A 24,957-nucleotide genomic window follows, 5' to 3' on the forward strand; every position below is an offset into this window, starting at 1 on the left:
CCAAGAAGTTGCCTTTGCCGGTCAGCACACCCCGTCTCCCCTTAGAATGGTGCACAGGCACCTGCTGCTGCCTGCCCTGTCTGCTGCTGCTTCCCTTCCTTCTCCTTTCTTATCTGCCACTGTAAGGAAATGAGCAAAGAGCAAGCTCTTCCAAGCCAAAAAGGACATCAGAATATTTCTGGAAAATGAAGGCTTGTCAAAGGGGCCATCTTCCCTCAGGTCTCCTAAAGGAATCATGAGTGATGACCCCTGGCCAGAACATCGGATGATATTTGCAAAGTTCATCTTCTCATTCCAGATTCCTAACTTTAAAGGTCTGCTTTTCCCTTGTTGGTCTTTCATTTAGAAAAGCAAATTCCTGCATGCGCGCTCTGACCTTGAAGTAGCGCATTACAAGCTGAAACCCAGAAACCTCATGCTGCATCACGAATTCCTTCAGCGAGTCAAGCAGCTGCCCTTGGAATACAGCTACGGGGAGTACAGAGATCTCTACCGTGATTTTGGAACCCACTACATCACAGAGGCTGTGCTTGGGGGCATTTATGAATACACACTCATCATGAACAAAGAGGCGATGGAGAGAGGAGGTACGACTCCCGAGGACCATGTCTTTACTGATGGGGCACATGAAACTACGAATTAACAGGGAGAGAGGCTTCTATTCCTTGTTGGGGGAGGGGTTATAAGTTATGCTCCCATTTTCCTTCTCCCTCCCTGGTTTTCCTTTCACAGTTTCATTTGCAGATTCCTCAACCTTTGTTGATGTGTTGATGGTGGTCCTCCTCTGCCAGCCCTCTCTCTGGACAGTCCTGTTTTCTACATAACTCCCTCTAGACAATAACATCTAATCTCCTGGCTCTAAATGCTTTATACATGCAGATGTATATGTCTGTCCTGGATCTCTTCTGTGTACTGAAGAGCTCATGTAGAAATGCCTCTTTGAGATCTCCATTTGAATGTCTACTGACTATCAGAAGCTTAACGTGCCCCCAAGGAGAACTTTCACATGTTTCTTCTGTAGTCATTCGCATCTCAGAATGACTCCACCATTCAATCAGCTTTGAGGTGATACCAGTGCTGCTGGTTCCTAAACCACACTTTCAGCAGCAATGTCTTAGATTATCTGAGCTTCCAAACTAATATTCAACTCCCATTTTCCTTCCACAATCCATTCTCCATACAGATATTACGGGTCTTTCTAGTTGTAATCAATTTCAAATCTAAACTATGATTTCTTCCTCCCAATCCTGTACTGTTTCCTGCAGTATGGCATTTGTCAGGTTAAGTGACCTGCCCCAGGCCACCCAGGTTACAATGGCAGAGCCAGGTTTCGGTTATAGGTCCAGTGAACTTGCGAGAGGACAGAAGGCATATAAGGTAAATTAAGGTCGGTGTGGCCTCCCTCAGTCTTGCCAAGATTAAGGGTACTGTCCTCTGTACCAGAGGTTTCAAAAGTACTTGTCATAATTCCTCTGATTGCTTTCTACAGAAAGGTTCTATGATCAAGTTGTGGAAACATAATAGATCCCACTTTGAGAGTTTCACAGGCATACTGAAATCAAGTGACCTCTCCATCACTTTTGATACCATATTTATCACACTGACTTGACTGCAGAAGCCTGGTTTCTTGTCATTCTTGCTCTTAAAAGATATATAAGAGATATCATCATGGGATTCATGTTTCAAGGAACATGCTTTGGGGAAAACTGATCCACACCCATGTTTATAGTAATCCCAGGTGTTAAAGCTTTCTCCTCTCCCTTCCCTGACCTCAAATGCTCTAGAAAGGTGTTCATATGTCATATGGAAGACTTCGGCAAGCCCAGGTTGGGAAGATGCCTTGGGGAGAACTGGAGAGGAATGGATGGAAAATAGTCCAGAAATGAAGATGAAATAAGGGAAATTGGTTCTTCTCTTTGCCAGGGACTATACCAGACATTTCAGAAACATTATCTCAACTGATCAAGTAACTGTTTGTACTACATCAAAGATTAGAGAAGGGAGGACAGCTCACAGCAGCCTCTATTCACTGCATCAGTGCCTAGAGACTTGATAAGAAGCCATATTCTTAGAAAGTGACTCCGAGCTCGTCCTGTCTTTGGAGAGCAGCAAAAAACCCTCTGAGTATTTGTAGAGGCTGAAAGGGGAAGTTGATGCTGATCTCGAATGGGGTCTTTGCCCTGGTGCCAGGAGCTGCCTGCTGCGTTTCTTGTCCCTAGTCTGGCCACCCGTTAATTTACACCTTAGTCCCTGTGAGCCTCCAGGAAGGGTTTGGCATCAGGGATCAACTGCAGGAAAAGGCCCAGGACAAGTTGCTATTTTAGGTCATGAGCCTCTTTTCTTGCTTCCTTCAGATTACTCTCTTAAGGATGTCCAGACCTGTGCTAAACATGATTTTAAAATCGGAGCCGCCATAAAAGAAGTCTATTTGAGGCTGGGTGTGTCAGTTGCCAAGTGCAGTGACATTCTCAATGAGATAAAAGGTGAGTGGCAAGGGCATGTGACTTCTCTGCTTATCATTCTTCCTTCTCCAGCAGCCCAGACCTGTCACTCTTTAAGCTAAAGATTGAATATTCCAAGGCATTTCAATTAAAATAGTAATTCGTTCAATAAAAATCTACCTAGCTCCTACTATGTATTGGTATGCAGAAATGAATTAGATGGTCTTCCTATCTTCATGATATTCACATGAATAGGCAAAGAATTAAAAAATCAAGGACAGGGCAGTGATAAGCACCAAACTCAGTCTGGCTTCCTGGAACAGGAATCATTTGAATGGCAACTTGAGGAATAAGGTATCAAGGTTGCCTTTAGGCAAGAAAAAAAAAATAATCTAACAATGAAAATTTGCTCTGAGGGCCAGAAGTGGGCCTGGCTAGAGGTAGGATGCTCTAGGCTGGAGAGGTAGGAGCCAGATGGAGGCAGTGGGGGATACAGTTGAGGCAGCTAGTCCTCACCTGAAGCAATGGGCAAGATGGAAACTAGAAAATCAGGCAAAGCCACGAGTCATGGAGCAGAGTCCACATGGCAGGTGAGACTAGGAGTGAATGCTAGAGCCAATCTGGGAGCAGAGATCTTGGCGGCCACATAGGGGAGCTGGGAATCAACACTGAAAGTAGAGTAGGAGAGGGAGGCTGATCAGCAGGGCTCTAGTTCTGAACTCTTCTGCACCCTGAGTTACTCTCCTTCATCTGCTCTACAGACTAAGCTTGTCCCTATTTCTATGATCATATGTGAATGAAGAGGTCCACAGCCAAAGCAGAATAAAATAAAACAACAACAAAATGAACTGCTGGTCTAGAAGAGTTTCTTGGGACTGATGTGCAGTGGATACTGTTTGTTTATTTTGGTGGGGCTGGGTTGGAACATGCATCCTACGTAGGGAAACATACCTGCTTTTCAAAGAAAACTTGTAAAGCAACCCCCCATCCAAGTTACTGAATAGAGCATTACCTAGTACCCCAGGACTCTTGTCAGTTACAACTCCTCCCTCCCTTTGGAGATAACACCATCCTGAAGTCTCTGTTAAACATGTCCTTCCTTTCATGATAGTTTTACCACCTACATGTATTGCTAACATCTATAATTTAGAGTTGGGCTTCCCTGGTAACTCAGTGGTAAAGAATTCGCTTGCCAATGCAGGAGATGTGAGTTCAATCCCTGGGTTGGGAAGATCCCCTGAAGAAGGAAATGGCAACCCACTCCTGAGTTCTTGCCTAGGAAATCCCGGGCAGAGGAGCCTGGTAGGCTATAATCCATGGGGTTGCAAAAGAGTTGGACAGGATTTAGCAACTAAATAAAAACAATGACTTAGAGTTGCTTGTTTTTGAACTTTATATGGATGAAATGTAATCTTCCAGTTCTGGGTTTTTTTTTATTTTTTCTTTGATATCATGTTTTTGTGTAAAACTATAGTTGCATAGTATTTTATTGTATGAATATATCACTTTGTTCATTCTGTTGTTAAATTTGGATTATTTCCTGTGCCAAGCCATCATATTCAGAGCCGCTGTGAACATTCTTACACACTCTTCTGACACACATGTGCAAGGGATTCTATGGGGAATGTACCCAGGAGTGAAATTGTTGGGTTGTAGAATATGCACTTATTCTACACTAGGTAATACTGAGATTTTTCTGAAATGGCTGTATCAATTTACAGTCTGACCAGTAGTATACAAGACTCCTTTTGTATGATGCTCAAGTGCTGCAAGCTCAGAGTGGAATAGTCACTTTATACCAGTTTCTTTGGCATCAGGCACAAGAAAGATTAGAATAGGAATGACTTACTGATATAATTGAGGGCTTTCTGGGAAACTGCTTGAGAAGTCAAAATAATGAGTAGACATTGAAAAAAAAAAACAGTAGACATTATTTGGTGTGTATCTATTACATTCATGCTTACACCTTATAGATTTTCCCAGTTTTGTCATATGAGACAAAGAAGTGGTATAGCTCAAAAGTTGGGCATGGTACTGTGAGTAAATTCTTTCCCTCTAGTGCCTAAGATTTCGTATCTGCAAAGGAAGGATTATATACTTCCTATTTCACACTGAAGATTAGGTGAGTTAATACATGTACAACATTAAATTAGTGAATGATACATAAGTGATGAATAATCTTTGTCTATTTACCTATATAGCATCTGTCCCTATGTATGTATGTATGTATCTAGCAGCTATTTTCCATAGACTCACTTAGCGACTATCACTTACAGATGCTAAAAATAAATGTCCCTTTCTTGTCCTGTCTCCAGCTTGTGTCATATACGATCGAGTGCACTGCCCATTTGTGCTTACACTGTGACTCCCTTGCTGGCAGGGATGCGTATTGTCCCACTTACATCTCCAGGGCAACCTCCCTGAACATTCTAGTTACCAGGTTGTCAGGTGGGTTGCAGCAAATTTCAAGGTGTGAAAATGGATCCCCTGACATGCCAGGGCTCTGTATCCATTCCAGACAGAAACAAGAAGGACAGCATGGTGGAAGACTTGGTGGTCCTTGTACGAGGAGGAGCGAGTGAGTATGTCACAGCCCTGGCATATCGAGAGCTGCCAACAGCGGACCTGATGCAGGAATGGGGAGATGCAGTGCAATACAATCCGGACATCATCAAAGTGAAGGTACGCACACCCACCCTACCATCCTTTCCTCTATTCAGAAAACAGCTTCTGAAGGGGTTCCCTGAGCCAGGGTATAGAATACAGAGCTCAATAAGACACAAACCCTCACCTTGAGATAGATACCTTATAGTAGAAAATGTATCCAGAGTGAACTGATTGTGATACACTGCTCAACACCAGCTAGAGACCCCTCACTGCCTCTCACTTGGGCTCCCAAGTCTCCCAAGTAAGTTAACCATTGGCTTCTACTTCCAGGCTTCTTAAATCAATATTGTTTGCAATTTATTGGGGAATCCCTCATTTAGGTCTTTGTTCATTTAAACATTCATTCCTGCAACCAGCAAGTCGTTGCTAAGTTCCTGCGATGTGATGGGAACTAAGGCACTGGAGGAAAACAGAGGAGGGTGCAAGGATGAAAAACGCAGTCTATGCTGAAGAGTAAGATACATGTGTGCATCATTGTCTTACAGGACAGCATAATACATAATGGTGATCACTAACACGTTTTGGGCTCCTACCATGTTCATGATACTCTGCCAAGGACTTTGGGAATGTTATTTCATCTAATTCTCATGAGCCTGCAAATTTAGTATGCTTATCTCCATTTTATGGCTGATAAAAAATCAAGGTCACAGAGGTTTCATCCGTCTGTGACTGCTCAAGAGTCCAGACCTGAAAAGTTGACCTCTTCCCTCCCGTCCAGATTTTCCTGCGGGTTTTGTAAATAGAAAATAATGATCCCAACCACCTGTCACCCACACAATGGCAGTTTTACAACCTTAAACTAAAAAGACGTTTGCTAGAGCAGCGCTGTCAGACACGTCAGCGGGGTTGGTCCTTGCCTGTGGGTACTTCAGCACGGTGTCCATGTCACATCTTACACTGCCCTCTTCTTGCCATTGTCTGTACAATTATTGATGGTCTGGCGTCCACCCTCCGGAGATTTACTCTTGCAGCCAAGGAGAGGAGTTAAGGGGCTGGAGCTCTGATGAGAGGCTGTGCAGTTCCCCAACTTGGCAATTTTCCAGTGTCTTTATTTATATGTCAATTGCATGGTTGCTGCAGAACAAGAAGGCTGCCATTCAAATCCTTTCCTCTGCCACTTATTCAGTAGTGACACTTAGGGCTTAGTTGCTGGCAAGCATCGAGAAAGGAAAGTGAGCCACGGCTTGCTGGAGACTCTAGAGAAATCTGGGATGGGCTGATGACATGGTGACATTGGTTGGTATCACAAACAAGCATGGGACAGAAGAGAGTTCATGGAAGAATAGACCCCTGGTCTTTACTTTTTTTTTTTTTTTTGGTCTTTACTTTTTACTGATATCTTACCTGAGTTTTGTTTTAAACTTAGAATTAATGGATTGCTCTGGTTACCTACCCATTTAGGTTGGAAGTACCATCATGGGCATTGGGAATGTCAAGTATCCAGCAGCATGGGATATGATAATGGGATGTGTGTGGTGTGTGTTTGTGAGAAAGAGAGAGAGCACGTGTTAGCATTCTAAGCATCTCAGACCTGCCACCATCCTGAGAGATGTGGCACTTTACCAACGGCACAGAGGCTTCCCAGCATATATGTGATGCCCTGGAAAGTATCGTATCTACCATCAGTGTAGTGCTGTGAAGGGTGGTGGAGACTGAAAGGGGAGAGATTAGAAAATCAGAGATGTTTCCAGTAGTGGCAGAGGTGAAATTGTTGACGTCTTTTATGCATTTCTCCTAAATATCCCTAACTTGAGTTGGAAACATCTGTTGTAGTCATAGATTCTTTCTGGCAAGAAAAAACTGTGTATGACTTCATATTATCTCAAAATAATTCTCTGCAGAAGCGGCTTACCAGATAGTTGGAGCAGCAGTTGCTTTCCAAGAGAGCAGAGGCCACTCGATAAGGAATTCCTAGACACAAGAGTATTGGCCAAGGCTCAAGTACATAGACCAGTCTTAAAGATCAATATCTGAAAACACAGTTCCTATAGGAGCCTGGCAGGCAGGAAAGAAGACCAGAGAAGAGCCCGTTCCCATTGTTTACTGGTGAACGTTAGATATAGAGAGATGGCGCTTTGTTCAAAGAAGAGGTAGAGAAATCATTGGACATATATAAGGACAATTTTGAACACAAAAGATTGAAATTATATCCAAGATAAAATAGACAAGCATACATCTAAGCATAGAAGTAAATTTTACAATATATTTGCTTTGTGATTATAAGAAAATAAAGAATTTATGAACTAAAAAATAGAAGCCGAGATGTTTAGACACTAATCAGATGAAAAGGGAAATGGCTGAACATAGGAAGCCAAAAGCACAATAGTAGACTCAAAACCTACATTGGAAACTATAAAGAACAGAATTGACACTGCAGAAAATTGAGTCAGTGATGTGGAAGGTGCTGTAAAAATGTTCCTATAATGCAGAAGCAAAAGACAAAGAGATTAAAACAATGATATAAAAGAAATATGATGGACAGAGTGTACAGAAGTGGAAATCTAAAACCCAGAGCATTCTTCCTGAGAAAGATACAGGATTAAATGTGAAGATGCATTAATCAAGCACATAATAAGGGAAACTTCCCTGAGCTGATAATGCAAAATGAACAGCTCATTGAAAAGCAGGCAAAAGTACTGAAGATAAAACAATACTGAAACACAGCATGGTGAAATTTTTTACTTTGAGGAACAAATAGATCCTACAAAAACAGAAGTCATACTGATCTTAGAATTCTTCATAGTGCTAAATGCCTAAAGATTGTGGAGTGACAGCCATGAAGGAGAAAGCTTGTGTCCCAACGAATGGTCTTTAAGGGATGAAAAAATTCCCCAAGACATTCCGAGGAGCCTGGCATTAGAGGATGTCCAATTAATTCTGAACTTCAGACCAATAAGGAATATTTTTCTTAGGATAAGCATCTTTCAAATATTTCATGGGACATATTTGGTGGCTCAAATGGTAAAGAATCTACCTGCAATGCGGGAGACCTGGGTTTGATCCCTGAGTTGGGAAGATCCCCTGGAGAAGGAAATGGCAACCCACTCCAGTATTCTTGCTTGGGAAATCCCATGGACAGAGGATCTTGGCGGGCTACAGTCCATGACAAAGAGTCAGACATGACTCAGTGACTACCACTTTTTCACTTCATACTAAAATTTCATTTGTTACTGATCTGAAATTCAGTTTTAACTCAGAATTCTATATTTGATTGGCAACCTTAGTCACAAAGTCTGTCATCCGTGTGCATATCCACTGTGGTCGGTGTGGCTAGGTTGTGGTCTAGGGTTCAGGCTACGGAGAGTCCGTGGTACAGAACGTGGCATGACCAAGAGTAGAAGGGAAAATACAGTGGTGACTGGTTCAGTGAGGCGTCAGGAGAGCCTTGGTTATGCCACCGTGAAACAGCCTCAACTTTCAACAACTTAATCCAGCAAAAGTTTATTGCTCAGTCACATGTCATGTCCGAAGTGTACTGGTAAAGGGGCTTTTCTGAATATCACTCTGGGATCTGGGCAGTGGAGGTTTTATCTTGTCATGTGCTCCCAATATCATCACAGCAATGGTAAAGGAATGGGAAAATTCAGCACACTCTGCTGCCAGAGCTTCAACCTGGAAGGGATGCTCCCTCTGCTTACCTCTCACAGCTCAGAAAAAGTCACGTTGCAAACCTTCCTTTAAGGATGGTTCAGGGAAAAGCAATCCTGCCAAGTGCCCAGAAGGAAAAGAAGCTGATACGTTTGGTAAACAGTGATTATGACCATTACACTTTACTGAAGCAACTTATTCAAAGATTCTCTAAAAGCAAGTTACTCTGATCAACAGAAGGTTTAAAATGTAGATGCCGTGGTAGCATGAATCAGTAAGATATTTTGGACTTAGACTGTCAGATCTCACTTGAAATAATAAATTCTGAATTTCAAATAAGGAAACCCACAAATATTATTAAGTGGAAGGTAACACAACAAAATAATTTGCCACACGTGAAATCTTTCATGTGTAAGGAATGATACTATTTATAAGAAAAATATCTCAAAGAAATAGAAAACTCTCAGAAGAATTCAGATGATAAATAAGCAAAATTTTAACTTCTCAGAAATAAAAATGAAAAAGTAACACTACAAAGTATCTTTTGCCTATCAGATTAATGATGATTAAAAATCTTTAATACTCAACCTTACTAGTAGCAATGAGATGGAAACTTTCATATTATGAAATAGGACTATAAAATGGTACGACCCTTTAGGAAAAGAATTTAACTGTATATATCCAAGACATTAAAAATGTTTACAGTGTTTGATCCAATAACCCTAAATGCAAAAATCGACTATAGAAATCATTTTAAAAGTTGATAAAGATGTTATCTATAAAGACCCGCCTCATTTTATGCTGCTGTAATCTCACTTTATCTGAAGTTTTGCTTTCTGAGGTTCAGTTACTCATCATCAACTGTGGTCTGAAAATATTAAATGGAAAACTCTAGAAAGAAACAATTTTAAAGTTTTTAATTGCAAGCCATTCTGACTAGTGTGATGAAATCTTGCACTGTCCCACTGCACCCCCACCTGGGATCCCCAGCCATCAACACCATCTGCTCCTGACATCCAACCCCTGACATGATCATGGTTCAGTAATCCAGGACCACCTGAAGCAGATGAACTTTCTGATGACACATCAACAGTAGCCTGATGCTATGTCATAATGCCTCCTCTGTCATGTACTCATTTCATCTGATCATGTTAGGGCTTTATGATCTCATGTCATCACAAGTAGAAGAAGGGTAAGTACAGTATAATCAGATATTTTGAGAGACAGAGAGAGCACATTCACATCTTTTATTACGGTGTATTGTTATAATTATTCTATTTTATTATTAGTTCCCATTGCTAATCTCTTATCATGCTTAATTAATAAATTAATCATAGTATATGGGTATAGGAAACAACAGTATGTGTTGAGTTTGGTACTCTTCATGGTTTTGGGCAATCATCAAAGGTCTTGGAATGTATCCTGACTAATAAGGGAGGACAACCATATTTGTAATAGCAAAAGGGAAAAAGAAAAGTGGAAACAACCTCAAGATTCAATAACAGGGTATAGTTGAATACATCGTAGTTCACCAGTACAATAGGATACCTTGTAGTCATGAAAATCATTTTATCAAGGATTGTTGAATAGCATAGGAAAATGTTCATAATATGATATTAAGTGAAAAAAGTGGAATGTAAACATGTGCTTTTCTTATGCCATCAATTTGGTATAAGTATCTGTCCATCTACCCTTCCAAAAATATATTCTGAAAGGGCACAAACCACAATGGTAGCAATTCATATCTTCTGCTGCTTACTGAGTGTTACTCTGGTAAATTTAAGTTTTCTGTGCCTCCACTTTGCCATCTATAAAATGGGGATACAGAAGTCTATGTAAACTGGGGATACAGAGGTCTACCTGACTCCTAAGATTGTTGTGAAGGTTAGGATGGATAAGGTATATTTTTAGTTCGGCAGCTAATGAATGCTAGCTATGACAATAATCAAGAATGCCAATCACCAGGGTCCATTATGGGGAACTGCATGGAGTTTTATAGACCGCGCCTGCCTGTCATGCTGCACTTCAGGGGGTTGCAAAGAGTCAGACACAACTTAGCGACTGAACAACCACCAACATAATCAACAGTTTTCACAAGTGCAGGTGTGCTGAGGACCCAGCGATCAATGTGAGCAGTTAGGATTGGGTGTCTGGGGGAGAAATGTAGAAGAAAGAGGGAGGAAGGGAGGAAAGAAGGAGAGGACAAAAGAGAAAAAGACGGGAAAAAGGAACCAGCAAACCAAAAAAAAGACAAGTGAGCCACATGAAGTTAAAAAGGAAACTGTGGAGGGAATCTTGAGGAATTGCTGCCAAGTTCCAAGGCAAACTGTCCTGGAGAACCCTGGAATAGAGGTTGGAAAGGAGAATAATCACCATTTTTATCACCAATTTTCATGAGCTAGTAGGAGAAGCACAGATTTGGGATTAGAATCCTGGCAGTGCTATTCAATGCGTTCTTCAACTTAACCTCACGTGAAATGCGCTGGTAATTGCTCCCGAGCCAAGGTGAAGGAGGATCATAGCACAGGCCCTGGCACACAGTATATGTGGAAGTGCCACTGACTTTATCTCCTGAAGCAGATCTCAGAACTAGTAGGAAAATGCCTGGTAGGTCAAAAGCAGGTTAAAAGCAGCCTTTCGAGGTGCTCTGGCAGGGAGAGCAGGCTGTTGGAGGAGCTCATTGTGGGTGTACGGCAACCCCCTATGTACCCCCGCCTACCCACCATGTGTGGCCAGAAGCTAGACCATTCTGCAAACAGCCTCTGGATCAATTCATTGACCACAAAACGGTGAGACAATGGGACCACCAAGGGGCCTTGCTTTGCCCACTGGAGTGAAGGTCAGCATCAGATACATTAAGAAATGGAAGCAATTTTCTTCCCACTGGAGGCTTCTATTAGGCATGATTGCCTGTGTTTAGACAGACCCCAAACTCTCCAGGACCAGATTAGGGCAGGATCACAAGCAAAATCTGGTGAGGAACCTGACCCTGGAGCTGAAACTCTGAGCCAAGAGACTCTGAACATGTTTAGCTACCTCTTTGGACTTTGCCTCTGTCTGCCAAGGCCGCAAACACCCCCACATCCATCTGTGGTCTCCTGCTCTCAGACACTGCCATGCCCACTGAGAGCATCTTTCTCTCTGCTTGCCACACCGTGGCCTCCACGCCAGCTGCTGTTACCCTAACGAGGCCTCCCCTTCCCTTTTCATCCTTCTACCCATTCTTATTAGCTGCTCTCACTAAGCTTGGGGCTGGACCTTGGAGACACAGCTGAGCAGTATATAGGTCTGATCTTCAGGAGCTTACAATCTAATTAGAGACGAAGGAAAAGGGCCTTCAGTGCTCGCTTCGGCAGCACATATACTAAAATTGGAACGATACAGAGAAGATTAGCATGGCCCCTGCGCAAGGATGACACGCGAATTCGTGAAGCGTTCCATATTTTAAAAAATAAAAAAAAAAAAAAAAGGGACTTCAGCCCCAAACATTGACCACGAGGGAGAAAGGAGGTAGAATTTGCATTGGATGAGTAGTGTAGACAGTATGCTGAGCATTTCATAGTAGGAAGGTGTTCTGGAAGCTTCAGAGCTCGGGGGAAGTTTCCCTAATGGTGACTTTTGCATGACATGAAGGATTTTCACAGGTTTGTGGTGGGGGGTATTGCTGAAACAGGGCTCCTATAATACTTCCAAAGAGCGGCTTGCAAATTGCCTCCCCTCTCCCACCAAAGAGAGATTAACCAGCTGCTCCTCTCTACCCTGGTTGCTGTCCTGCAATTGGAGAAGGAAATGGCAACCCACTCCAGTATCCTTGCCTGGAAAACCCCATGGACTGAGGAGTCTGGCAGTCTACAGTCCATGGGGTTGCAAAGAGCCGGACACGAGTGAGTAACTTCATTTTCCTCTCTACCCATGACGAGTTACCACTTTTGCCTGTAACCGCTGTTCTGTAAGTATCCATTAGTACGACTGTATCTCTAGATTCTGAGTTCTGGGGGAATGAAGTGGGGATTTTATCTTATTCCTTACTATGCTTCATGCCTGGCACTTGGAAGGTATTCAGCAAGTGTTTGTTGACCTGAACTTGAACAGGCTTGTTTGTGGCTATTGGGTGGGATGGGAAAGATAAAGGATGGGGTGTCCATCTACGTGCTGTACCGTCCATCCAGTTCCATATGAATCCACTGTGATCTGCATGCACCAAACCTGCCCATTCCTATGGAGCCTTACTTTGGGCTTTTGTTACTATATGACCAATGTATTCTGTTGAAATCAGCGCCTTTGCTCCTTTCCCAGGTAATGCCTCTGTACGAACTGGTGACAGCCTCGGACTTCGCCTATTCCAGCACAGTGAAGCAGAACATGAAGAAGGCCTTGGAGGAGTTCCAGAAGGAAGTGAGCTCCTGCCAGTGTGCCCCCTGCCAGGGGAACGGAGTCCCTGTCCTGAAAGGTACCGTTTCCAGTGTCGTTTGTGGAAGCTACCATCTGGATGGGCTGGTTCTGGGGCCAGATCACATCAGATCCACACACCCTCCAGAGGTGTGTTTCTAGGTCAAGGTTTGATGTGGATCTCCAGGGTAATTTCTAGGTTATTTCTCAGTCCTCTGCCTCAAGCCCCAGGGACTGTCATAAAGCTCCCTTCTTTGTCTCAGAGGAAAAAAATATGAGCCCCTGACCATTTGGAGCCTTTTAAAAGCTGAGTCTCTCCACCCTGGTTGGGCATTAGAACCACTGGGGATCTTTAGAACTACTGACGCTAGGGCCCCAAATGTGATCATCACATAAAACTCTAGGGAAGAGACCCTCATCAGGATGGTTAAACCCTCTCCTCTTCTGGTAGTTCTAATTTGTGGCTGGGGTGTGACCCACCATTGCTAAAGTCCCCACCTTCTTGGAGCACAAGAAGTTGGACTAAGGAGGCGCCTGTACTCAGGTGGGACTGATGGCAAGGTGCACGATGCTCCTGTCAAGGTGCACGTGAGAATCACCCAGGGAGCTTTTCACAAACACAAAGCCCTGGGCCTCAGCCCAAAACAGTTAAAGCAAATCACTGGGATTGGCCTTTTAAAAAGCCTACCAGATAATTCAGTGTACAGTGAGAGTTGGGCAGCAGTTCCACAGCTGAATTCACTGGCAGACAGAATCCATGATTTTGCTGAGCTTTTAAACTAGCAGGAGAGTTAGACTTAACCCATAGGTTGGGTTGAAATGTACCAGTGTTAGGACCAGGAAGTCAGAATGCAGGCAGCTAGAAGAAGCTGCTTGGGCTGTCAGGATACCTAGGTTCTAGCCACAAGAGAAAGCATTAAACTGAAGGCAGGGATGGGCTGAGATGCTATGGCCTGTAACAGGGAGTGGGGAGGGACTCTGGGACTCTGTCCTGGTCAGACAAAAGGCCCTCCCTGGGCCAAGCAGGGGAAACCCCTCCTGCATATCCTGGCCAACGCGTGGTGAGACAATTGGAGGATGGGGAGGTGGCAGCGTGGATGGGCCACAAGAACTTCATTGCTAACTTGAGGGTCATGTCCGGGGTCACTGCAGTGGGCAGAGCAAACGTGGGCAGAGCTGGGACCTGGGGTCTTCTGCTCTTGTTTTGATGGGCTGAGGAGGGGTCCAGTCCAGCATAATGCTGAAACAGGGTGCCAAGAGCACCTGGGTACAGCAGATTCCAGCCCGGGGAGCTAGCCAGCAGAACTCATGTGGATAGAGTGAGCTCAACAGAGGGGACACGAGAGGAGATCTGTCCTCGGGGAGAAAGATCCCACCTGCTCAGCTGAGACAGATGAATGTGTGTCTGGCTTCTCAGAGGGGATGGAGACAAGCAAAGTAAGCATACATGACAGCCCGAGGATGGGGAGTTCTCCTTCAGGAACAGGACCTGTAAGTGAGGGTCAGCTCAGCAGGACGTAGGATCCATTCACCTGCTCCAGATTTTGATCTAGGGTTGCTGAAATCCCCCTTGCCTTGTGTGTAATGTGGACCTAGAGACTGGGATTCCATGGAGGCTCTACTTTGGAGGTAAGGGAGAAAAGGAAGCCAGAGGCTGGAAGGGCCTGGCCTGTAAAGGACAGTCCTGTAAAGAGAATTCATGTGGTTGATGTGAGAGAAGCTCCAGGGTGACATGTGACAGATTAACATAAAGAATAATTTCTAAAGTGTCAGAACCAGCCAAAAGTAGCATGAAAGTGAAAAGTGAAAGAAAGTGAAAGTCGCTCAGTCATGTCCGACTCTTTGTGAACCCATGGACTATACAGTCCATGGAATTCTCTAGGCCAGAATACTGGAGTGGGTAGCCTTTCCCTTCTCCAGGGGATCTTCCCAACCCAGGGATTGAACCCAGGTCTCCCACATTGCAGGCGGATTCTTTACCAGCTGAGCCACAAGGGAAGCCCAAGGTAGCATGAGACGTCCAAGAGTAGTGAGTTCCCCATCACTAGAGGTGTTCAAGCAAAGACTAGGCAATTACTTGATGTGAAATTGAGCACCAATGACCACTGGCCCCAATCACCTCAGTAATGTATCTTCTGACCCCCAAAATCCATAAGTCTAGGTCAAAGGTCAGCTAATGGGTAATTTTTCTCAGTAGCTGTACATCATTTTCTGTGGTGGAATAAAAACCCTTTCATGAGCAAAGGACCTTTAAGAAAGGAGTGGGTATTCTTGGCACTGAACCTTCTTATTTCAAACCATTCAGTTAAACGTTTGTCCTATGTTAACCTCATGGAAAAGCTGTGAAGTGGAGGAAGGGTTGAACTCCAGGAGCTCTTTGTTTCACATGGTGATTTCATGTTTTCTCTGCATTGTCTTCTCAGGAACACACTGTGAGTGCATCTGTCCTTCTGGATTCCAAGGCTCGGCCTGTGAGGTCACGCATCGGAAAAGTAAGGAGTCTGTGAGAATGGGTTGGGAAAGGGAAGTCTAGGGAAGTCCAGAGAATAATTCCAAAGAGTAAGAGCAAAGTCAGGGCATGGGCTAGGGAACTGGACACTTTGAAACTCGAAATCCATCTTTGTATTTTTAAAACTTTATTTGTTTGTTGTTTTGGCTGCGCTAGGTCTTCACTGATGTGAGTGCAAGCTTTCTCTAGTTGCAAGGAGCTGGGCTTGTTCCTCATGGCAGTGTGCGGGCTTCTCGTTGTGATGTCTTCTTTTATTGTGGAGCATGGGCTCTAGCAAATAGCGGGCTTCAGTAGTTGCAACATCCAGGCTATGTAGTTGGGCACTTGGGCTCTAGAACTCAGGCTCAGCAGTTGTGGCGCCTGGGCTTACTTGCCTTGCTGCATGTGGGATCTTATTGGACCAACCAAGGCTTGAACCCATGTTCCCTGCACTGGCAGGTGGATTCTGAATCACTGACCCCCAGGGAAGCCCTTGAGATCCATATTGACTCCTGATTTTATATTTTCACAACTGAGAGTACTCCATGTTACAGGACTGCTAATGCATGGCAGCTGCAAGTCATCTCTTTAAATCATTCTGGAATGTTTATCTTTTTTTTTTTTTTCTTATTTAGTGAACTCCTATTCAACCCTCAAAATCCAACACAGATGCCCTTTCTTCTGTAAAAATTATTCGAACCCATGTAGAATTAGTTAATTTCTACTGTGGGATCCCATAAAACTTTGAACATGTGTTTATTATAGCTCTTAGCACATTCTATTTTGGGTTGTGTCTCCCTCCCCTGTCTGTGAGTAGGGATCATGTCCAGTTTATATCTCTGAGTCCTCAGGTTCCCACAAACAGTTACTGCTGTTGAATTAACAACTGAAAGACTAGATTACCATAATGATCTCCTCGAGTTAGATTCTTTAGCCAGTTTATTATCTAAGAATTCTTTTCGCCTATCCCCCACCCCCGCCCCTTTCTTTTCCTTTCTGTGGATTTTTGGTGATACCATTAAAAAAGGAAATGGCATATGGCATATCCAATAAAAACACCAAACATGTATTAAATACTCCACTAGGAAGATCTCCTGGAAGAGGAAATGGCAACGCACTCCAGTATTCTTGCCTAGTCCACAGGGTCGCTAAGAGTCAAATATGACAGAGCAACTAAGCATACACACACACACACACACCATTTGGTAGCAGATAATTTGGTGAGGGCTTTGACTCAGCATGGATTCAAATTCCATCTTATCATTTAATAGCAAATTACTTGAACTCTTTGGGCCTTAATTTCCTCCTTTTTAAAATGGAGATGATGATATTAGCACATCATTGACCAGAGATGTATTGGGTTGACCACAAAGTTCTTTCACATTTTTCTATAAGATCTTATGGAACAATCTGAACCATAATTTGACCATAATTTGGTCAACACAGTATTAATGCTTCCCTGATGGCTCAGTGGTAAAGAATCTGCCTGCAGTGCAGGAGACACAAGAGACATGGGTTTGATCCCTGGGTCAGGAAGCTCCCCTGAAGGAGGAAATGGCAACCTACTCCAGTATTCTTGCCTGGATAATCCCTTGGACAGAGGAGCCTGGGCGGCTCCAGTCCATCAGGTCGGACATGACTGAACGACTGAGCATGCATGCATGTACACATATGCAATATTAATGCCACATGTGTTAGTTTCTGCAAAAATCCCGGGTCAATAATGTGTTAACTACCTCAAAGAGTTGTCTTGAGTCTCTCTTGAGACATAAAAAGTACTTGGAAGGATGCCTAACCCATCGAAAGAGCAAAATAAATATTTGTTTTAGAGCAAAATATATAGTTAATCTTTATCTAATGTATATGAAATCCTTTCATCCTCTCAATAACCTCATGAAGTAGATACTGCCGATACCCCCATTTTACAGATGAAAAATCTGAGGTTCAGTAGGTGCCTAACTAACTTGCCCCTGGTCACGTAGTAGATATAGGGACCCAGTATCAGGTCGAGTCTGTCTCTGTTGCCTTTGCTTGTGGTGCCTGCTCTGCCCTGCTCCCCAGTAAAGGGTTCAGGGGTTTCTTCAGCCCCTCTCCTGCTGCATCTCAACCAGACCCCTGACAGTGATCTGTCCAGTAAGAGTGTAATGACAAAGATCACAGGGTTTCCACTGGTTGGAGGAGACCTTGGAAATCTCCTTCTCCTGGTATCTCATGTTACCAATGGTGAAGCCCAGAGGTGTTAAATAATATACCCAGAATGGCACTGCAAGTTAGAGGCTCAGCCATGTGCATATCCATCATGGTGAATGTAATTGACTATTTTCCAGTCTCATCAACAACCAGAAATCCTAAAGGGAAAGGCAAGGGTCAGGGAGGGGTGAGCAGTGTTATCACTTCTTTTAAAGCACACAACGACCACTGTGGATAACAGAGCTCCCATTTGATACGTTGAGAAGATGTTAACTATCTAGCATTGTATACGTTGGAATTGTCTAAGCTAGAAACCATTTATTCCACTAATATGGACTCAGGGATTCCTATGTGCCAGTTTAGGTGCTGGAATTCATTCAGTGGTGGGAAAATCAGATATAATTCCTCTCACCATGGAGATTGTGCTTTAGAAAGAAAGACCAACATCATTTGAATTGTTTGTTTCAACTGTAAGTGCTACAAAATGCTTGGAGAGCTTAACATATGAAATATTGATGGGGAATTAGGAATCAGGAAAGGTTTCCCTGCAGAAATAACACTTAAACTGAGATCTGAAGGATGAATAGGATTGACCAGAGGAACAGAGGAGAGAAGGGTATTTGGGACCAGGAGAACAGCATGTGCAAAGGCCCTGTGGTTAAAGGGAGCATAGTGAGTCAGTAGCCTGAAAGAAGGACAGTGGACTGGAGTGGGGAGATCAGAGATTCAGATTCCCAGTGCCCTAGGGTTTATACACCTTACCCTTCCTGTAGGGCGCTGCTGCTGCTGCTGCTGCTGCTGCTAAGTCGCTTCAGTCGTGTCCGACTCTGTGCGACCCCATAGACGGCAGCCCACCAGGCTCCCCCGTCCCTGGGATTCTCCAGGCAAAAACACTGGAGTGGGTTGCCATGGGCATTAGGGTATAATAAAGGCTAATTAACATTCATTGACCTTCTTTCTTATAGATGTCCCCATCGATGGGAAGTGGAATTGCTGGTCAAACTGGTCTCCGTGTTCTGGAGGACATAAAACAAGACAAAGGCAGTGCACCAATCCACCTCCTGGAAATGGGGGCAACCCCTGCTTGGGCCCTGCTTCAGAAACACTTAACTGTTAAGGAAGGGAAAGAATTTAGCAGGTGATGCTCCTGTGGTCTGCACACAGCATAAGTGCTGAGCCCTTAGAAATCAAGCCAGCTCAGCCCCACGCCTGCTCCCATCTGGAGCTGGCCCAAGGGTGGAGGGCTGTGCCATTCAGAATGTTTAAAATAAATATATTATTTGTCAAGTGCACATTGGTTTGAACAAATAGTAAGTTAAACAGTAATTAGGGTCTCCTGAAGGGCTTAACCATCCTGGTAATCTTCACTTTGCTCATCTCAGCAGTTTTATTTTACTCACACTTACTACCAGCTGGGGATTGTGTTGGAAGTTGTCCATGTGAAAGTCCCACTATCCACCAGTGACCTGCAAAGAGTAGGTTCGCAATATGGATCCTTGAATAGATATTAAACTGTTCCTATCCTGAGGACATACTGTCTCATTCATCATGTCAGTTGGCAGTTTAGGTTTATTGAATGATTAGTATGTGTCAGCCATGGTGCTCAATGCATTCATTCATTCATTCCATCCTCAAGATCACCTTATAAGGTGGATATTCTATTAGCCCTATTAAACAGCAGAAATACCAGCTTAGAAGAGTTCAGTTACTTACCTGTCCCGGCTTATACAGTTAGGAAGTGGGGGAGCTGGACTGCAAACCTGGGCCCTCAGGCTTCGGAGCTTTAAACTCTTAACAGTGATGTTCCCCTCCTTTCCATATTGGACATTGGATTAACAAAGAATTTTTATGAAATACAATGTAGAAGAAGGTGCTCTGTGTGTGTGTGTGTGAGTGATTGACAAATCCCCACCCGCTGCATCCCAAAGAGCATGGATCCAGGTTCCTCAGCTCCTTTTGATGCCGAGCACGTGAAGTTTGTTCTGGGGCAGAGCTAAGTTGTTGTGACATGAGTGAGTACCCAAAGAAGATGCTGAAAAAGAGGCAAGAACAGAGGAAATTCATCACTGAATCAGAGTTTAAAAAGAAAGAAAAAAAGAGAGGCTGTGGTGGTTGGAAGAGGAAACACATCAGGAGATGTTCAAGCTGGTGGAGTGATGGGCAATGTAAACCTTCTGTGCCTCTGTATGCTGTCCTCTGCTCACTCATGCTTTTGTGAAAATCTCATTTGGGGAGGGAAGTCCTTACAGATGAGAATAAGCATACAGTTGATCTTTAGGTTACTAAGCACCAAAATATTTTTATTTTTTAGACAGAGTCAAGTGATCATTTAAGCTTTGTTGTTCTCTTTCATTCCGTCTCATTAGAACATCCGTTAATATTTTCTTTGCTCTCAGGAACTTCCTGTTGGATTGCATAACATCGTGTGAATTTGTTGAAATCAAATGGGTGGGGGAAGGAAAAACAGTTGATTGAAGGTGAATTGGTTCATCCTGTGTATTTTCAATCGATTTGTTTTCAGCCACATGATCTGCTGTAAGTTTGCCGCTGGGCTAGGTATTTGAACCCAAGACCATAACACGTCCATGACACCATTGCACAGGTCCGCAACTTGACCCACCCATCGTGCTGCCTGGCTCTCTGGAATTGAGTCAGTATAGAACAATGTAGAAGGAACCGATCCTTCAGTGCTCAGGGCTTGCTGCAGCAAGCATGTCCATCCTGTCTGCCTTCTGCATCCTCGTGGCCCCTGCAATTGAACTCACGGGTCCAGGCCCTTGTTTGGCTTAATATTATTGCTTTGCCGTCTGCTGTTATTTCAACAGGCTAATCCAATAATGTTTTATCTCTTTCATTACACCAAGGCTGTATAATTTTCTTGTGTTATAATCTATCTTCTTTTAAGATTCCCCAGAGACGGGGAAGAGAGGTTCTGTCTTGGGTTGATGGCAGGCTCCCATGAAGCTGATACAGGCACGTGGAAGGCAGCACTGCCAAATTAAATTCTGAATCTCAATCACAGCCACCGCTTCTAATGGGAAATTTGAGTTGATTATGGAGATGACAGCGCAGGTTCACATTTATTGCATTTAGCAGAAATTGTTTATCCTATTAAATACAGTCTTGAAGGAGAGACAATTGAATTGTCGAGCACCGGTGAATACCCGGGTGACGCCCAGGCACAGCTAAACTGTGTAATAATTATATTCTTATTTGTGGGCTGAACTTCCCCTCGTGGCTCTTTTTGCAAACAAATGCATTTAGGAGGAGGCTGAAACAGAATGTAAGAATTAAACAAAATAAATGCAGACTGTGCTTTTGGAAAACCTTGGCAACTATAGCTCACACCAGCATCCCCGTGAAGGAGCTGCAGCATCTGTGGGGCCCGAGGCCAGGCAGTGTGTAGCCTGGCAGTGGTCCTGGATGCTTGATCACAGCCCAGGATACCTGGGGGTGGGAGGGTTTTGCATCTCAGAGTATGAATCTCTGAAATGCTGGGGGCTTGGCCATGTGCTTGATGTCAAGACAGGGAGTTCTGTGTCTACACTTCCTCTGTGACCTTGGGGTAATAATATAACTTCTGTGGGAATAATAAGTGTTATAATTATTTTCACAATAGTAGTAATAATAATAGCTGCCAATTATAGAGCACGTCTCTGTTTATGAAATCTTTTAACCTGCATCATCTCATTTAATCTTTATTTGAATTTGATGGGGTAGATATTAATGCAGTCAGCAGGTGACATGTAGGGGAAGCTTCAAAGGGAAACATGATCCTTGCCATGGACGGGCTGACTATGAAAATCAACATAGTTGCTGAGGCCAGGAGAAGAGCCTCTGCTGGCAGAGAATCCAGAGGAAAATGGCATCTTTGTTTTAAAGGAGAGAGCTCTGGTCTGCTCCCGAGCACTTATACAAAAATCCCACTGGAAAGAGCGGGGCTGGAGCGGAAAGCCCTCGGGACACTTGGCCAGGTTTCCCTGGGGACCTTTGTAATTAGCATCTTGTTGGACATATTTTGTGTTACAGGTTGACAATGTCCTGTCAGATGTCTGTTTGCCAGTGTTTCCAGGCTCTGCAGAAACTGTATTATAGTTTGTTTGCTGTCTCCTATTCTTTCTGAAATATCATGTCCCTGAAGCAGAGATAGTGTCTATCTATTGCACTCACGTGTCCCAAGTACCCAGTACAGGGCCTGGCACAACAGGCAACAATAAGTCATTGTTGCATGAATTAATGAAAAGGAAGGTGAGTGGGGCCAAGGGCAGAACCATCCCAGGCCAGACAGACTCTTGATCAGTGGTACCTGATGGGGGCATCATAAAATTTGGGGTACAGCAACCTCGAGATAGTGGCAACGATACAGCGCTGACAGCATTCAGTCAGCTGGGTGGACAGCACTACAGAGGGAGAGGAAAACAAAAGAGGCCGAAACATTGTTGATGTCAGGAGGGCTGAAAGTGCAATCCTTGTTCGGGGACTTCGGGACACATACTGGGGACCACCAGAAACCTCCAGGGAAACTTGACAGAAGAAGAGAGCTGAAAACTGTCATCAGTGGTGAGGTAAACCTGAGAAGCACGTGGATATGTTGAGGAAGGAACCAAAACTCACGAGAGTCAAAAAGCCTGCCCAGGGTACAGCAGAGGTAGGAGATGAATAAAGAAAAACTTAGGGAAAAAATCTTCCAACATCCTGTGTTCACCTCGTTTTCTCCTTTGTGGGTTAGTATTAAACCTGGTATGACCACCGAAACCCTAACGGCAGCACGCCGGATGGTACACTTTACACCTATGAGAACCTGTTTACTGGGTGCTGTCATGAAATCAGATGTTTCTCTTTGGTGTCTTTCTCTTTGAGTTGTCTTTCTGGAATGTTAATTCCAATACGGAGGGATGAGGGATTCAGAAACTCAAGGGTGAGTGTGCTGTGAGTCCTTGGCGGGGGGTGGGGGGAGCACCGCAACCAAGGGGCAGAGCTGGAAGCAGGCGAACAGAGACGGAGTGAGGCTGTGCTGAGACGTGAGCGCCCTGGTGCCACGCTGCGGGTTTTGTATCCTTGCCTGGCTCTGTGATTTCCTAGCTCTGTGGCCTTACACAAGTTCCGGGCCCCTCTGTGCCTCGTTTGCTCGTCTAGATGATGGAGATAGTCACAGCAATGTCCTCCTGGGGTTCAGGAGGATGTGAATTAACCATACTCAGGAGAGTACCTGGGACCGTCAGCACTCCATAGTATCCTTGACATCACTGCTTCTGGGGATTTTCAAAAATATCAGCAAGAACTATGGTTTGTGTGTTTGGTTTTTTTTTTAAAAAGTCATTTCAGACTGCTTTAAACTGGTTTAGTATATTTCGGTACTAAACCCACTGTAACACACAAGAACAAGAAAGACATAAAATAGCTTAGCTCCTAGGAGATATCTTAATAAAGGACATGGAAGGCTTTTATATCCCAAGCTCTGGGTTATTAAGGGAAAATGTAACAGCATAATAACTAATATTTGCAGAGGGCATTACCAGTTACAAAGAACTTTCACATACCTAATCCAGCTTAATCCTCTCAATGCCTGCAAGAGGAAGGATTTATTATCTGCCTTTGACAGGTGATGAGACAGAGCCTCGGAGAGTCTGAGTGATTTGCCCAAGACCACACAGCTTGAAAGTGGTGCAACTGCCTCAGTCCATGGGTGGCTGCCACAGGGCTCCCCAGCTTGCTGCTGCAACAGGAGCAGGTCCAGTTTCACTGTAGGGTGGGTGCCTACCCGCCTGCCCGCTTTCAAAGAAGAGATAGAGAGGCCCCTCGTCTGGTATTCCCCCACTAGAGAAGCAGAGTCACTTATTAATAGAAGACTCTGGGGCCACAGCGATGCTCAACTGCCTTCCCCTGCTGGGTTGTGAAACCAACCCTGCCTGACATCTGCCCGTTTGCACTCTGCCTAGCGGCTCTCCCTGGTTGAGCATGGAGATTGCATTTTACAGAAAGGAAGAGGAGAGGAAATGGGACTTGCCTTTACAGCAGGGAATTCTTGGAGGACTGTCAAAGGAAAGCAAGTGGCTGGTCTGACATTCACCTCTGTGCAGGAGGCTGCATTGGAGCCTGGACACTCCCATTATTGGAGGCTGCGCCCCGCAGTTATCTTGTGTCTACACCTTGTAACCCCAGGAGCTCCTTCATCCATCACTGGCCATTGTCTGGTACCCAGTCCTCCTTCCTCCACCAACTCCCGCCAAAGGGGCCTCCTTGTTAATAAGCCAGTTTGCTCAGATCCTGAAAACTATCTGATTCTGGTCCCTTTTATCCCAAACACCATCCATCCATCAACTGCCTGCTCCACATGCTTGGTTAGGAAAATGGGAATGGTGGGGGGAGAGAGACAAATAATAGATAAAACTTCTTAGCTGCTATCTCTAAAGAAATAGAATGGATAAATAGATCCGTCAGACATGTATCATGCCATTGGACAGCAAAGTCCATTTGTGAAAAACAGGATGGGAGGATTTATCTCACATTTTAAGCTGTTAATATAGGAGGGAAACATATTTTCCTTTATTTCTCCCAGAGGAGGGGGGAGTCCCTAAGCTACAAATGCACAATTTTTAATTCAGTTTGATGGTTTGAAGATGGAAAAGGTGGGGGTCTCTCTTAAATGTATGGTGTGGGCTCCCCTCTGATGTGCCAGGAAGGTTGTAGGACCTGAGAGTCCTATGAAAACGTCTTCCACGGGGCTGTCTCTCACCAGTTCCTACATGCTATGTGCAGAGGCTGTTATAGAGCCTCTGCTTCTAGCACGGAGGGACCAGAGAGAGAACAGCATCCCAGTTTTTACTGGGAAGCTCCTAGGTGTTCAAGAGCTACGCTAGGTACTGGGGCTTCAAAAGTAAATCTCAGTCCCCATCTGCCCTGCAAGGTGTCACTGGGTAACTTGGCTACAGTGATAGGGTATGGAAAGTTCTGAACTCCAGAGCTATGTGAGGGAGTAGGGTCTGATGAAGTGTAGGGGAGCAGAAGAGGTCAGGGTTGGCTTTCTGGGTAAACAGACAGCTAAGTCTTACCCGGCAGAGTGCTGGTTAAGAGCTGGGAGAAGGTGGGGGCCAGTAAGCAGCAGTGCTTCTCAGGCAGTATGTACAAAAACCTGGAGGGGACACAAAGCCTATATAGGGGATTAAATTGGAAATATTAGGTTGGCCAAAAAGT

General features: G+C 44.2%; 1 protein-coding gene and 1 non-coding gene across 10 annotated transcripts in view; both read left to right on the plus strand.

The window, feature by feature from the left end:
* Positions 1–19,624, plus strand: part of C8B (complement C8 beta chain) — a 59,504-nt gene extending 39,880 nt beyond the window's left edge. For 8 of the 9 annotated variants that reach the window (XM_061121773.1, XM_061121775.1, XM_061121772.1 and 5 more), the window contains 6 exons: positions 347–587; positions 2,355–2,483; positions 4,960–5,123; positions 12,993–13,146; positions 15,509–15,577; positions 18,729–19,624. In XM_061121773.1, coding sequence (XP_060977756.1) covers positions 347–587; positions 2,355–2,483; positions 4,960–5,123; positions 12,993–13,146; positions 15,509–15,577; positions 18,729–18,880 — 909 coding nt within the window. In that variant the 3' untranslated portion in view covers positions 18,881–19,624. The remainder of the gene's footprint in view (positions 1–346; positions 588–2,354; positions 2,484–4,959; positions 5,124–12,992; positions 13,147–15,508; positions 15,578–18,728) is intronic. The other variant, XM_061121776.1, reaches the window with a different exon arrangement.
* Positions 12,037–12,143, plus strand: LOC133041742 (U6 spliceosomal RNA). The gene has a single exon (XR_009689318.1). It is a non-coding gene; the product is annotated as a U6 spliceosomal RNA (small nuclear RNA).
* Positions 19,625–24,957: the final 5,333 nt, after the last annotated feature.

Source organism: Dama dama, chromosome 20, assembly GCF_033118175.1.
Source record: "Dama dama isolate Ldn47 chromosome 20, ASM3311817v1, whole genome shotgun sequence".
NCBI classification, from domain to species: Eukaryota; Metazoa; Chordata; class Mammalia; order Artiodactyla; family Cervidae; genus Dama; species Dama dama.